This window comes from Psittacula echo, assembly GCF_963264785.1.
Source record: "Psittacula echo genome assembly, chromosome: 5".
NCBI lineage: Eukaryota > Metazoa > Chordata > Aves > Psittaciformes > Psittacidae > Psittacula > Psittacula echo.
In genome coordinates, this window is record NC_137739.1 from 71,536,107 (window position 1) to 71,552,974 (window position 16,868).

The following is a 16,868-nucleotide window of genomic DNA, read 5'->3' on the forward strand; positions in this document are numbered from 1 at the left end:
TCTAAATAAGTTATTTGCACTTGCTTTGCTCTGACTCCTGACACTCTACACTGAAATTATATATTAAAATTCAATTCCCTTAATGCTGTATCTTCAGAAAAGATCTTGATGTGAAAATGGCATGGAAGCCCAAAACCAGTTTACTTCATTACTTTTTAAGAGTATCTTTTCCACTCTTTTTAATCACACTGTTATAAATCTGGGTTATCCCTAGTTCACTGCTGAAACATATTATCAGCTTATACTTTTCCCTTAGCTAATCATGAAGCATAAGCAATACTTTGCAGGCTCAAGAAGTTATGAAGAGAACCTCACTAAGTTTATTATACATACACATCCCAGATAATAAAATTAATTATAAACACTTGTATATACATTTTATGCAGTTCAGGAAAAAAGATGCAGAGACTGGAAAACAACTGAAATCAGCAAATGCACCTTTTCAACTGGGCTGTTTCCTTTACTTTTTTCCAGAATAAAAGTACATTATAAAAAAACATCTATATTCTGCTGGTTACCACTCACATGCTCATTTTCTCTTGCATTGGTAATGCAGCAATGTTAACAGTGCCGTCAAAAATGTATTTACTTGCTGAGCTGTATTTGGGTTATTTGTGAAACAAAGCCCCAGTAGTGCAAAGCAGATATTACATCAGCTTATCTAGGCAGTAAGGGCAACCCTCTTACATAGGATACCCATCATCAGAAAAATGATGCTCAGACAGATAACTGATAATAATATATAAAACCATGTCCTGTCCAATAATTTGTATCACCTATACCAGATGTCCTTCTGCATGCAGATTATTCTGTTTGCCTCAGGAGGAGAGACAAAGATTGTGTGTATGTGTGTATGACAAGTGATAACCTGTATGTATCACACCACTGCCCGCAGGGTCTGGCTAGCCTGGATGTATATGATGTAAACCTGCACCGAGTATCAATTTTGGTCAAACAGCCAGTGCCAAAACTTGCATTAGTTAGATTTGCACAGCACCGTTGAAGGGAAGGAGACACTGTGGTGCAGTAGGAGGCAGAATTTGGTGCCAGGTCTCAGTAAATGACAAAAACAAAACATGAAGTGATTCAGTACAGACAAACCTTTTCAGCAAAATAATTCCTGTGTCTTGCTATCATCAGCAGGAAAGGGGAGTTGATAGTATTTGAAGATCTCAGCACCTTACTGCCTACATACCACCACCACAGTGGAGGGATGAACATCCTCTGCTGTGTCACACACAACATTGCAACAGCTAACAACTGCTGAACTTTCAATAGTTAAGTAGTAGACTAAGACATGTCCCTTATCCACCATCTCCATAACTTCAAGTCACAGAGACAGGAAATAAGATTAAAATAGAAAATGACAATATAGTCTGTACCATAACTACATAGAAGTGTCACCACCTCCTCCAGCAAGCCTGTTCCTTGCATTGTTTTCAGTTAAAGGCAGGAAGCATAATACTTTTCTCTGGTGTTAGTTCAGCAGAGCCAGCAGCTCCTCAAGGGGGGTCCCCTGGATCCCATTCCTTGCCTGCAGGAGAGCTCGCCCCAGAGATGAGGTGACATGGTCTGGCATCCTCCGCTGCTCCGTGTGTCAAAACCAGCCCCCTTTCAGATGCTGAGAAGATAGTACAGGACAGCACATTCAAAGAGCCCTCAGCACTGAGTTGTGCAGAGCACTGGAACAGGTTGCCCAGGGGGGTTGTGGAGTCTCCTACGTTGAAGATATTCAAGGCCCGCCTGGACAAGTTCCTGTGTGATGTACTCTAGGTTACCCTGCTCCTGCAGGGGGGTTGGACTAGATGATCTTTTGAGGTCCCTTCCAACCCTTGGGATTCTGTGATTCTGTGCTTAACAGAGTCACAGAGTAACACGATATAAAGTCTTTTTGTATAATGCTCACAGAAATGCTTTTAAGAATGAACCTTGCTTAAAAAGCAAAGTAACATATGAGTAAAACACTGATGCAGAAAAGAGTGATTCAGGCACAAAGGTGGATGTGCAGCTTGTTCTAGTCTTTTTTGGTATTTGTGATGACAGAAGCCAGGAACTTCAAGTAAATATCTAAATGTGCATTGTATAACTGCAATATAAAACTGATGTTACGTATCTCTCATGCAAACCCATGGCAATGCAGGCTAACAGGGGCACAGGATGCTTAATTAAAAATACGGATAGTGCTTTGTGCTAATATCAGGTTTTAGTACAGAAAAACAGTAGTAATGTCTAGGCACTTGAAAGTTGACAAAGAATTCAAGAGTGCTTTCGCATGCTGCCTGAAAAATATACCATTCAGTTTACAGTGGTATCAAATGCTTATTTCTAGGACTTAGAAACACAGTAATACAAAGCGAGAGAATGTGATTTGCATGCAGGTTAGCCTTTCTGTGAGCTATCTGCATGTCAGGAATATCTGCAAACTTCGCTAATATAAATAAGAGAGGGAGGGAAGAGAGAGTTTACCCCAGAAGAAAACAGCATCAAGATTGTCCTATGATGGTCAAACCTATGACAAAATGAGTGAGACAATGACCAAGGAAAGTATTTTGTAGGTATTCCCACTGCTTCTCCCTAGGATTAATTATTTGGATGTACAATAGGCAGGACAATCTGGAAAGAAAAGAATTAAACTTGCTTCCCAGGCCTTGCCATCTTTAATACCTGTGACTGTTGATACTGAAAAGTCAGGTTAAAGTGCATGTGACCCATCAGAGTACTGTGTTTGCCATGGCACAGCTTTTTGCTGCTGACTGAGAACAAGGAAAGGCAGCTCATCATATCAGGACCCACAGGCTGTCCTGGTAACCACTAGGACTCCAGCAGCATGTGCCACCTGCAGACCTGTGTCCCTTTCGATTCCCTCATTTCCTGCCAATGACTTTGCTCTTCCTCTCCGCTGCTGTTCTGACCCATAGAAATCCATCCAATCATCTCTTTGCGCTTCATGCTGCGTCTGTTGTATATGGAGATCATTAGTGTGACATCAGAGAGCTGGAAGAGAGCAACTTGGAAGATGAAAGTTTCTTTGTAGACAGGGTTGGGCTGTCCTCGACGGATGGAGGTTTTGCAGTGAGACATCTCCTGACCCACAGAGTTGCGCAGGCAGAGCTTTCCATAAGTATCTAGGACAAAAAAGAGGAAATAGTATGTTAGGCACAGAAGGCAGGATAAATGAAAGCCCCAAGCAGTCAAAAAAACACCCCGAAAACCTCCAAGTAGAGTAGCTTTGTCTACAGTGAATAATAGATGAGGGCTGGACTGCTGTCATTAGAAAATCCTTGAGAAACTGCAGGATTGGATTTCCTCATATTCAGTTGGGGAGAAAAAGGATGAAACTGATGCATGTTTCAGCCCTACTTTCTTGAAAAGAGGAGGAAATCTGGCTCCCAAGCCTAGCAAACCTGTCTAAGACTAATGGAAACTAAGCAATCTCTATGGATTCTCCCCATCAAGCTTCATTGGGGCTGTCTTACCAGGGCTTGCCTTAGCTTCACTTGCCTATCCACCACTCTCCTTTGGAAGAATGCCTCTATGACCTTTATTTAATACAGCAAATAAAAAAGGTCCTGAAAGAGATGGAAAGGAAACCTGCATACATTGTGAAATTATTTGATCTCACATGACAGTTTCTAGGCTTTTTCCAAATTCTCATTTGTTCTGATTTTGAAGGAAAGTACAATGATGTCATTGTTTAAACTTTTTTGGTGGACTCAAGGTCAGTTTTATTCACTATTTAAAGTCAATACAAGGAATAAAAAGGTTTAGTAGATACAGGGAAGGGATGGTTCAGGTCAGTGTTCCTATAAATCCATCCTTAAAACTCTTGCTGCTCCTGTATTAATTAATTTACCTCTGTTATGTGATCACTAATACCTTGGTCTCATGCAGAGCTCTGTTGTCCCAACATTCCACAGACCCAGCTCAGTGTAAGTTTTCACTTGCTCTGCGCATGATGGTAACAGATTACTTGTCAAGAAAAGTCCCCTCCTAACCCCTTTGTGATCTGTGCCTGGGATTCTGCAAGCGAGGCTTATTTCAGAGTGTGCTGAAGATAGGAAATAAATAACAAGCCTCCATCCTTGTCTATGACATTTCTATCCTCTTCTGTTCCCTTCTGATGTGATATTTTACGCACTTATCTACTGAGCAACACAAGGTGTGAAATTACACTTCAGGTGTGAAAACACTTCTGTGTCTCCAAAGCAGGGCTTTCCACTCCTCTCAAACTGTTCCACTGAAAAAGCTGTCAGGAGACTGACAATCAAGGAACAAATTGTGAGTCTGCACAGCTGTACAGCTATCCAGTTACTGTGGGGGAAAGTTCAGTCCTGTCATTAGCTGGGGGTGCCAACATGTCTCCCAGCGTAACCCTGGAGATGAAGTAGATCTTGCCAACAAAGACCTACCCGTTAGACAGAGAAGCAGAGCTCTGACATGAAATGATTTCCTGATTGTTTCTGGGAAGGAAAGAACTGCTATACCTAGAGGTGGACTAATTCCCACAACAATATTCAATGTTGGTGGTGCTGAGGGGCTGAAATCTGTAACAACTTCACACCCATCAGAAACACAAAGCCCAAGAGAGGACTCTCTGTTCTGACTTGACTCCATGTGAAACAACGCAAGCAAACTACCAGACACAGTCTCTTGCAGAGCTTGTAGAGATGTCACTTTGCTTTTGCACTGACAAACTGTAACATGCACTGGTTTTTTTTGTGTGTGCGTGTGTGTGTGTGTAAGGAGGGGATTTCAAAATAATGAAAAATCTCTGCCAGGTTGATTCTTAAACACAAACAAGCAGCTAATTAGTACAATTCCCTGATTGAATTTTAAATTTTTATTTCTTTCAAATTGAAAGCTTACATTTTCTATGTAATTTCAGTGTATTTTCCAAACCAATCCCATTTATAGGCAGAAAGCTGAAGGGGCTTGTTTCTGCTGACACACAAAAGAGGTGGGTGCTGAGACCTAGGAATTTATGGAGGTGAGACCATCTCTGTTTGCTCCTGAACCAATAACTCCATTTTTTTCTAGAGGTGTCCTTGGTGTTATACTGCTTTCTCCACTACCCTGTGAGAACTGCTTTGCTGAGGGTGAGGGCATTTGAGTGGGATCACAGTAGGACTGGGTCAACAAAGGCAGAGTAGGGGCATGGAGAAGCACTGGAAAGGTCCTTCTCCTTGACCTCTTGGCAGCTCCTGGGAGGGTTTCCCCAGCTGAGGACTTCTACAAACACTGTCACTGCTATCCTATCTGGCCATGACAATGTGCAACATAACTAACAGCAGATGAAGTACGTTTTAGCTTATCTTCGCATGCTACTTGAGGGAAAGGTCACCCACACATGCCTGTATCTCTTTTTCTGAAAAGACAGGGAGAGGACTGAAGTCTAGATTTTCCTCTCAGTTCCTTCTGACTGCAGCCAGCATTGGCAGCAGCGCAGGTGGGATTCATCACACCTAACTGCAGGCACATTCATTTGAGTGCTCCCCACAGGAGTCAACCAATTTATAATCAATACCACCAGAAGAAGCACAAGGCACAATTCAGCAGTAGACAACGCTACCATTACAGATCATATAAGTTTTAACACTAAATCAAGTACCACAGCTAAAACACTTCATAGGATGCTGTTTCAGGATGTCCCAGTTAATTTTCCAGGCAATGAATGGACGAGTTTCTTGCAATTGTAAACTCTAGGATCCCACACCTTTGACTGATGCCTCAACTTTTGCAAGTGAGTAGTAATATAGCTTGCTTTAAAGAAAAACAAGCATCACATGACCAATGACTTATATCCAACAGAGATCAAAGCCAGAAAATTGGGCTTTTTGTTTAATACACACCAGATCCACTACATAATTCTGCACAAAGGCCCTTTCTATACAGTATCAAGGTAAATGAGGATTGTGCATGTATCATTTAGATCAGGCAAGAACATGCAGGCAGGGAGGAGACTATGCTCAGGGCAAAGCCAATACCAGGAGCCCTTTTCATGCCCATGTAAACACAGGCACAAAACCAGCGTAAGTGACAACTAAATCAGATTGCTAACTCTTCTCAAATTTATTCCATTGGGTGTATTTTACCAGCCAAAAGAATCAAGCTTGCCTGAACAGAAAAGAGTAGGTGTGGATAATTTATTTAGCATTTAAAATTTGCTTTGCAGAGCTGGTACATATGAGGCTGAGCTGATATTCTGCTCCACTAACTGCATTTTAAGACTGTGGTTTGCCCTTACTCCATTGTGTCCTTTGCAGCATCTTTTTAGGTGTCTTATTAGGAAACACTTCATAGTTCTCTTATGGTTCAGTCTGGTTCTCTGAGATAAAAAGCTCTCCCCTGCATTTGGCTTCGTCAAAGAAAAATCATCCTCAGATACACAGTGAAATTTGTGGAACTACAGCAAGGATGAACTTGAAAATTTACTGAGGAATGTATGTGCAAGAGCATCCATTCATTATGAAGGCAAACATTTTCCACCTAATTACACGCTCAGATTCAATAATGGCCTCATTACTGTGGTATCTCAGCACTCTTTGCTCTTCAGTGTATTTATTCTCAGGCCACCTTTGTCAAGCACAAAAGGAGAAGAGAGATTAAGGCTTGACATTCTTTAAAACACCTAAGTGCTCACCTTCTATTTAGGCACCTATCCTACTGACATGAAGGAGAGTGAGACCTCTTAATATCTGGGAATGTCTGAGACTGCAGCTTGCCCACAGTTACACAGAAGCCTATGAAGAAGCAAGAACAACATCTAATTTTGCCAAGACCAATTTTAGCACTGCATCCATCAGGCTCTCCTTTCCATATAAGCTTTGGAAAAGAAGTCCTTGCTACAGCTCATCTTTACTCTAAACTATTTTTCATCTCTGATATGAGTGGATTGGACAATGTTACCATATACATAAAGTACCAACACCTCTCCATTTAATACCAGAGTGAAAAGCACTAAATCAAGGAAGGCTGCAAGAAGCCAGACACATTTTGGGCTGGCGCTGCATAATCTTACTCCAGAGGTTTGGCCAAACCTCTCCTTGTGCAGACTGCTCTGTCTCCATCAATACTGCCCTCCTAACCATAAAACACCTCTTGAGAGCTCATCTGCAAAGGCAATCACTTTATCTGTGATTCTTCTAATGACCCATTTCTGTCATCATCCCTCTAAGGGAACTAACTGAAAATGACAACTCAGGGGAATAATCAACTATAATTTATATGTTCACATTTTTCAAGCAGGGACCATAATGTGCATTTTGTTTTCATTTACCCTAAGTTCCACCATTATTAAAGCTGAGCCATGAACAAGAACACTTCAAGTACAAAAGCATCTAACAACCTGCTTGAATTTATATTTAGAAAGGAAATAAACAACCAAAGACTCCTGACCCTTTAGGTCTGTGGATTGCAGACTACAAAACAGTGCTGTACAGACTTTCCCACCCGTACACCAGTAAAGCTAGCTCATTTCCAAAAGCAGTATAACCATGTCAGCATACTGCAATCCAGACTAATAACAGCTGCAGTAAAATAAAGCCTTGGGCCTAGAGCTTAATTTCACCCAGCTGGCATGCCCACACTCCTAGCCTACATGATAAATGGCAGTATTGCATGGCAAAGCAGCCCCAGAGCTTGCCTCTGTGCTATCTGTACAGAACAGCTCAACATGAGGTCTCTGAGACCCAGAAGACCATTTCTCCACCAGGCATGGCTTTAGCCCTCCATTAAACCAGCAGTGGGCAGAAATACTCTGAACCTGGCTCATTATAACTGGATTGGGAAAAGAGCAGAGAGGAGAATTAGACCCAAGCTTTGTTCCCAGCCCCACGTGGTGAATATCCGGATTAGGCCAGGGGCAGGTTGCAGCCTATTCTAAAAATTATACAAGAGCTCAGAGCTGCTTGTTAAGTTGCTGAGGAGACAACTTGTCTTCCCCTATTCCACCAAGTCTCTGCTGCTCAGGTCCCCTCTCTTGTGGCTGGCTGCTTTCACACAAGGAAAAGGCTGGGATTAGGCAACCTTCACAACATGAGTCATTAGAGAACAGACCAGCAGTGCTTTAATTTAGAATGCAGCAGAAATGAGTGCTCTACTCTCTGGAAGCACTGATAGGCCTTGTTGTGGTTTAAGCCCAGCTGGTAACTCAGAACTATGCAGCCGTTTGCTCACTCCCCACCCTCTTCTCCTCTAGTTCTGGAGAGATGGGAAGGAGAATCGAAGGAATGTAACTCCCACGGGTTGAGATAAGAACAGTCCAGTAACTCAGGTATAACACAAATCACTACTGCTGCCACCAATAATAATTATGATAAGGGAAGAGAATATAAAACTAAAAGGGGAGAAGGAAAACAATAAACACATGTGATGCACAATATAACTGCTCACCATTCACTGACTGATACCCGGCACAACCCAAGCAGTGATCTGGGCCATCTGGGTAACTTCCCCCAGTTTATATACTGGGCATGATGTGCTGTGGGATGGAATACCTCTTTGGCTACTTCAGGTCAGGTGCCCTGTCTCTGCTTCCTCCTGGCTTCTTGTGCCCCTCCTCACTGGCAGAGCATGAGACTTAAAAGTCCTTGATCGGAGTAAACATTACTTAGCAACAACTAAAACAATGGTGTGTTACCAGTGTAGTTCTCAGACTAAATCCAAAAACACAGCACTGCACCGGCTACTAGGAAGAGAAAAATGGCTGCTACAGCTGAACCCAGGACAGGCCTAGGGGAGGGAACTGACAGCATTGACTTGTGTGTCATGCAAAGAGACAGGCTGAAGAGAAGCAGACCAGGGCTCTCTGGAAGCAATGCCCAGGTGTCTCAGGAAAGAAAGCTGCTCCCAGAGAGCCTCCGAGCTCAGTTCCTTGGTGAACTCCATGTCCACTCCATTTTACAGTGCCAGCCCTCACCTGGCACACGAGTTGGGCTGGAGAGCCAACTGACCACATCCCTGCACTCTCCAACCCTGAGGAGGTTCAGCTTGTTTTGGGAGGCGAAAGAAAAAAGAAATACTTTTTTTCCTTATCCATAGCTGTGGGACTGGGAGAGGCACCACCATACATTCTACTTCAAATGCACTCTTTTGATTCAGAAATATCTTCATTTTTATACCCAGCAAGTGTTAACACAGATGATGCTTTTCATAGACCTTTTAGAAATATAAAACTATTGAAAACATCACCGGATAACCACATGCTGTCACTGGACGTCTAATTATCATGGAACATCCCCCACAAAAATCTCACAATTGCTTCTTGAAAGTCCATTATTCTGTGACTTGTTTTTCTGAGCCTGATCAGTCCCAGCTCTCACGTGTGATGGGAAGAGCTGTCCCAAGCCAGTCTATCCACCCACTATACACAATACCACATGCCTTATTAAGTCCATTAAAATATGGCAAATATGGCATATGCTGATTCTCTCCCAAATACCCTCCCAGTCTCCAACCATTTGTGACTCAAGTCAGAGGCAGTGTTTTCATATGATCATCAGTGGATTTTTCTCTGTGACCTTGTCCTGTGTTGTACCAAACTTAAGCATCCACAATGTTCTGTAGTGAGGAATTCAACAGCATTAAAGAGCTGTCCCCTCTTCAGGACCGGCTACCTCCTTGCTTCATTTCGTGATCCTTTGGTTTTGTGACAGGAAATACAAGTAACTGTTGCCAATTCACTTTCTCAATGACACTTATGATTTCGTAGACCTTTGTGAAATATTCCTTTTTCTCCTTTTGTCATAGCGTGATGGGAGGCACAATCTGTTCAGCTGCTGCTTGCTGCAGCTGCTCCCATACCTGTGATTGTCTCTAATACAGGTCTTTCCAATTCTGCTGTATTCTATTTGAATAGAGGGAGCCAAAACTGTACACGGTATTCATTACACTGGTGACTGTATATTTACAGTCAAATACCAATTTTTCATTTTGTCCTATGTATATTTCTAACCTTTAATTTGTTTGGGGTATTTTTTCATTACTACTGCTCATCCTTGATTTTCCTGGACATTTTTATTATAAGCCTAATAAATATATTACTCTCAAGTAGCTCCAAGTCCATCCAGATTAAGTTTGTATTTCACACCTTCCTCCATGTAATACTTTACATTCATCCATACTTCATCTTCCGTCTCACTACCCAGCTGCTCATTACAGAGACACCCTTCTGGGACTCCTTCAATCTGGCCTCATCTTTAATAACCTGAGCAAAACTTTCTCAACTGATCTTATTATAAATTTATTCAAGCTATATTCAAGAACGTGCAACAAAAAGATGCAGGACAATTGGTCTTGTACAAACTTACTGTAAGGAACTGGCAAGTACTTGGCAGCAAGTAGCTGTCCAACACCTCTATTGCTCTGTTAACCAAGATCTCTGGAGGACTGAATACATCCCAGCCTGCTTTGGTACAGATCCCCCTTCTATTATTGGTAAGATGGAAGCATGAATTACAAACCTTTAGGAGCCCATGCAAGTTCCCTGTTCAGCGCTAGGTATGCAGGTTAAAAGTTAGGGGTTTGGTTTGTTTGGGATTTGTTGTTGTTGTTGTTGTTGGGTTTTTTTTGTTTGGTTGGTTTTGGGGCTTTTTTTCCCAGCTTCCTGGCCTGACTTGGAGTAATTAAAAAAATTAACCTGTGCCTCAGTTATCCAGGAATGAAATAGATATAGTAACTTTTCTTCTCTCACAAACAAATTCATAAAATAAAATCCACTAATGGCTTTCAAGCATTCTGATACCAAAGCAATCAGGATCCTAATTTTTCTATGGGAGCATCTTCTGTACTCCTCGGCATTGTTATCTGTGGCTCAGATGTTTGTTTTCAGACAAGGCTTTATGCCAAGAATTTATCCTGTTCTAAAAAGAAATCCTGATAGCTTGTTCTCTCCCTCCTGTCTTCTCCAGCATTAATGCTATTGTATTTGTTTAATGGGGTTAATATGCTGCTGGTTTAATAATGATCATGTATGGATGTAATTATTATGTGTGATTAATTCTGCAGCTGCTGAAAAACTTGGATGAGTTTCCTTAGGCAAGGGAATACTTTCACAATAGTCCTTCTCAAATTGCATTACACACAGACATAAACCCTAGAAGAAATGCAGAAGGGGAAAGAATGAAGGGTGTATTAGAGGAGAGAGAACTGCACCCAGCAAAGCAGCTGATGAAGGTTGAACATCATGTGAACAGAGACCATCACTCTGTTGCATGTTTATACACTGACTAGCACAAATGATTCCTGGTCTATCACCACAGTCCCAAGGTACTACTACCATGCACATAGCATGTAACTGGTTATAAATTATTTTAAGATATGTCTGCCAGTGGTCTGGGTTTCTCTTGTTACTTTTACAATAATGAACATCCTTCAAACTAACATACTGGGTTTTGTTCTAAGAAGATACAATAACACAGACGGAAATATGAACCCCTGCATAATGCTAGCATAGGTTAATGATTTTTACAAGAACCAAAGAGAATGAGGTGCACAGTATACAAGCCATTAGCACTAAAATACAGAGAGTGTCCACACCTGACAAAACCATAGATGTTTTTCTGCAACAGGCTTTTTGGCACACACTAATAATTTACAGTCCAATGCTGCAGCCATACTCTTGAGTGCTCTTAAGTGCTCTGAGTGATAATGGATCTTTTGTGTGATCAGGGATTACAGACCCAGGCCTATAACTCAGCATGTTCCCAAAACAATATCTGGACACTTATCCTTGACCAAACTATCTTTAAATTCCATGTATGTGACTTGAAGAGAAGACACTGCCTACAAGATTTAAGTCTCCAAGTTGTCCACCTGTTTTCTAACCCAGTTATTACTCACATAATCACCCATGGCTTTGATGTTTACCTTATTCAGGTTAAAGATTTAAGTGAAGGAGAAGATATGCTCAGGAAAAACTGAGATGCGCACAATCTTCCTTTTCTTCTCTAGAAAACCATCTGGTTTAGCCTCTGCTGTCTTTAACACCTAGAATCACCAATGCTCTAGTCCAGATCCTTCTGTACACAGTGAAATCCCTGTGAGAGGAGGCCAAGCAGTGAGCACACACACTGTAGGAGATTCTGAGCTCACCTATGCAGGACTGCAGGTATCAGATGAGAAGGTCAAGGTGAGCAAAGCACAGCTGGAGAATTTGCTCTTGTGTATGACTCTCGTGACATTCCCCATAGCTGCAGCTGTCAGCAGCAGACAATACTAAAGACACTGGCCTGTGACAGGACCACATATGGGTACTGTACAGGCTCTGTACATGAAGGGCTAGGAATGGAGATGGATTCTCCGTGTTGACTTCTCTCAGTCGTACCATAAATGGCCACCCTGAATAGCAGTCTGGGCTTGGTATTTCAGTGTCCTGAAGCGCTGTTATATTTCATAGAATCATAGAATAGTTAGGGTTGGAAAGGACCTTAAGATCATCTAGTTCCAACCCCCCTGCCATGGGCAGGGACACCTCACACTAAACCATGCCACCCAAGGCCTCATCCAACCTGGCCTTGAACACTGCCAAGGATGGAGCATTCACAACTTCCCTGGGCAACCCATTCCAGTGCCTCACCACCCTCTCAGTAAAGAATTTCTTCTTTAGATCCAATCTAAACTTCCCCTGTTTAAGTTTGAACCCGTTACCCCTTGTCCTGTCACTACAGTCCCTGATGAACAGTCCATCCCCAGCATCCTTGTAGGCCCCCTTCAGATACTGGAAGGCTGCTATGAGGTCTCCACACAGCCTTCTCTTCTCCAGGCTGAACAGCCCCAACTTTCTCAGCCTGTCTTCATACGGGAGGTGCTCCAGTCCCCTGATCATCCTCGTGGCCCTTCTCTGGACTTGTTCCAACAGTTCCATGTCCTTTTGATGTTGAGGACACCAGAACTGCACACAATACTCCAAGTGAGGTCACGAGAGCAGAGTAGAGGGGCAGGATCACCTCCTTTGACCTGCTGGTCACGCTCCTTTTGATGCAGCCCAGGATACGGTTGGCTTTCTGGGCTGTGAGCGCTCACTGAAGACAGCTCATGTTCATTTTTTCATCGACCAACACCCCCAAGTCCTTCTCCGCAGGGCTGCTCTGAATCTCTTCTCTGCCCAACCTGTAGCTGTGCCTGGGCTTGCTCTGACCCAGGTGTAGGACCTTGCACTTGGCATGGTTAAACTTCATCAGGTTGGCATCAGCCCACCTCACAAGCGTGTCAAGGTCCCTCTGGATGGCATCCCTTCCCTCCAGCATTATCAACCGAACCACACAGCTTGGTGTCATCGGCAAACTTGCTGAGGGCGCACTCAATCCCACTGTCCATGTCACCGACAAAGATGTTGAACAAGACTGGTCCCAACACCGATCCCTGAGGGACACCGCTCATTACTGGTCTCCAGCTGGACATTGAGCCATTGACCACAACTCTTTGCATGTGGCCATCCAGCCAGTTCTTTATCCACTGAGTGGTCCACCCATCAAATTGATGTCTCTCCAATTTAGAGACAGGGATGTCATGTGGGACAGTGTCAAACGCTTTGCACAAGTCCAGGTAGATGATGTCAACTGCTCTGCTCCTGTCCATCAGTTCTGTAGCCCCATCATAGAAGGCCACCAAATTGATCAGGCAGGATTTCCCCTTAGTGAAGCCATGCTGTCACCAACCACCTCCTTGGTATATTTGAAATCTCTATGATACTTTTAAGAAATAAATCACTCCCTTTGAGCCTCAAACAACAGAACCGCAGATAGGATATATTTGAGAAAACACAGAGGTTATTTGCTCACCCTCCAGAAAGGGAGATAGCAGTTTTAGTTTTCACCCAGAGAAGCACTTATTGAGCATCTCATTCAGCCACCAGCATGTTTCAGACAGTAACGATCAGACCTCAGAGCACTCCTCTGCAGTGCCTGCAGGAGTTATCAGTGAAATGTTACTCAAGCATCTGAGACAAGGGCTGGTTTTCTTCTAACTGCTTTCAGTTTCTGCTTCACTGAGTTTTCCTTTTCTCACCACACTACTGGGAACTTTATAGGAGCAGAAGAATAATACTGAATGCAGAAGCAACAATGTGACTTGGAATAAAAGAGGCAGGTTGTGATAGGCTCAGAATTCACCTGTAATCATTTATGAATGTCTGTGTTTTACCTATAAACTGATTTAATGCTAAGAGATCTGACAATGCTGAAGTTGACCTGGATACAGAAAGGATGCAAAGAAACAACTCAAGATAGCCTTAACAGTGAAGACTGAAGAACTGTTATGAAGCAATGTCAGGACTATTAGTTTGGATGGCTGACAGAAGTTATTGTCTAGCTTATCAAACCAATTAGACTAGGCTTTTCTGAATTCCTGCAAACACAAAAATGGAAAATTCAGGCAGAATCTAAATGAAAAAGTCCTTCAAGGAATGTATCATTTTCCCATATACTGCTCCTGTTCTCATCCCATAAACACAGAATGCTTCTCAGGTTTAAAGTTGCTGCCAACCAAACTACTGCACTTCTGTACACCCACCAGCTAAGAAGCTGAACGGGATGTCTAATCAAGGCAGCTAAACTTTCCCATGCTGAAAGCTAACATGTACACACATGGCTAACCTGCCAAACGCTATCCCATCAGAAGCCCAGGACAGACACAACTTGCCAGCACTCATAGACGATGAGTTATAGGGCTGCTCAGCTTACTGTAACACATGGAGCTACACAACATGCACCCAGAAAGACATTTTTTAGAAGAATACCAAAACCTGTGAATGATTTAGACATGATATTGCAGGTAGGAAGCGGGAAGGCAATTATTTGAGTTCTATACAGCGAAGACATTCAATTTATGGGAAAAGAGTGGGCACTACATGTGCCTGACCCAGCCAGACACAAGACAATTTGTGCAGGCCCTGATTTAAGAACAGAAGTGCTGCATAATCCACATCTTCAGGCAGCTAAAACTGCAATACCACAGGTAGATACATGAAAACATGACAGAAAAAAACTGCAGTAAATTAACCTGGAGCTGTATGTGGACTACTTGAATTTCATTTCTGAGAATAAAACTTTGGGATGTATCTCCACTGCAGCATATATAAATGCAGGCGAGCTTGCTTGCTAAGGCGAGCTTGCATGTGCTTAAATATTTGTCTTAGTCTGCCTTTGCTTTTAATTACTAAAAAGGTGGCAACTTGAAACCTTTTATGTTCTTGCAAACAAGACCATGTCTTTAACTCACATGGACACTTATGCTGCCACAGCTAATGCAAGACTTGCAAAGGCTACATAGACTGGGATCATGTTTTTTTACTGCTGCAGAGACTTGCCCTTAATTCTCAAGGGACTGACTGATGACAGATTATTTCTGTAATATACTTAAGTATAGTTTAATGGAAACTTAAGTTTTCACATCCATATATTGAAATATTACATAAATATTTTGTTAGCTCTGGGCAAAAATGCACAGCATCTTGCAAAAGCAACCTTAGCATTTTGCAAGTTGGAGATATGTCAAATCCAGTGAAGGCAAAGGACTGTCAAAGGTTACTACCTGTGACAAGCAGGCAAGCACATCACAGAAAGCGAACACGTGAACAAACAAGAAAATGTTATTTCACATAGCCGTTAGCTGCTGATTTCAGACAGGAGGCAAACGAACAATACAAGATGAATACAGCACTGCCATTCAACCCCTGAATGACAGACCTCAGCAACAAAGCAGATAACACCATGCACTATAGCTGCACAACTTCATCTATATCATGGACCACTATCTTTCTCACGGAGTAACTACAGCTCAGGCACTAACTAAACCTCCTGTAATGCAGTTTCCATTTTTTCCTTTAGGTATTGCAGGAAGAGAACTCAACTGCTGCAACCCAGAAGAACAACTTTCAAAACATCTTTCTGCAGAAAATTTCCTTTTGTGGCAGCAGAGAATTCCCAGCAGCAGGATCCCAAAGGTCCCCAAGCGTCAGACCACCTAGCCCTCAGCAGCACAGCAAGGGGACTAAACAAAGTATAGCCCTGGGAAACACTTAATGGCACTAGGCAGGGCCTCTGTAGGTCACATGGTAACATATAATCACTTGAAAAGTGCTTCTTTCTTTTTATGGATCTTCTGAGAATTGCTTTGTTCTTTGGGTATAATAGCACTTCTGTCACAATCAGATCTTGTCAAGGTATATGAAATAAAAGAGACATTCAAGTATTACTGTCCCATCAGCTGTGTCTTCATGATTGCCTCCAATTACATGGTAAAATTTACCAGCACATGTATTTGAAATAATGCTTTTAATTTTCAATCAGATGTTCTGCAAGGAAACCTACCTCAGCAACGACATAATTGAGTATCTTGAGGAAGAAAATAAAAAGCAAATTTTGACTCAATGGTGTTATTTAATAGCAGTGAAAGTACTTACCAGGTGGCCTATTAATGGCGAGGTTTCGGAAGTGACTGCCCTTGATCACCTCCACTGACAGCCGCCCTGTAGTGGCATTGTATGATAATCCCACGAGCAGCTCTGGCACCCCTCCATGTGACAGGGACTGTGTTGAAGAAGCGCTATCGCTGTGAGAGATTGCTGACAGACTAAGCTGAGAGTCTGCACTCTGCAGGGAAAGAGCACTGAAAGACTCATCAGGACATTCACCACCACCCTCCCTTAATTTATATCTTTTACCTTGTTTAGTGAGATCTTTCTTAAGAAATAACAATGACTAAGAATGAATTACGATGAGGCTCCAGCAGAATCAGAGCATCACTTTTACAAAAAACACACCTCTGAACTTGTGCTTTAAAGATGAGGAACTCTGAGTAAAATGTTATCACTAGTGTAAATCAAAGCCTCTGAGATAAGAATACATCCTACTACATCAAATGCACAGTAA

The 16,868-nt window shown here is 42.4% G+C and overlaps 1 protein-coding gene across 1 annotated transcript in view; it reads right to left on the reverse strand.

Moving 5' to 3' along the window:
- Window positions 1-2,811: 2,811 nt before the first annotated feature.
- Window positions 2,812-16,868, reverse strand: part of SYT16 (synaptotagmin 16) — a gene marked incomplete at both ends in the record, with an annotated part of 42,969 nt that continues 28,912 nt past the window's right edge. Inside the window, 2 exons of the mRNA XM_080618445.1 lie at window positions 2,812-3,125; window positions 16,400-16,589. Of these exons, the coding sequence (XP_080474571.1) occupies window positions 2,812-3,125; window positions 16,400-16,589 (504 nt within the window). The remainder of the gene's footprint in view (window positions 3,126-16,399; window positions 16,590-16,868) is intronic.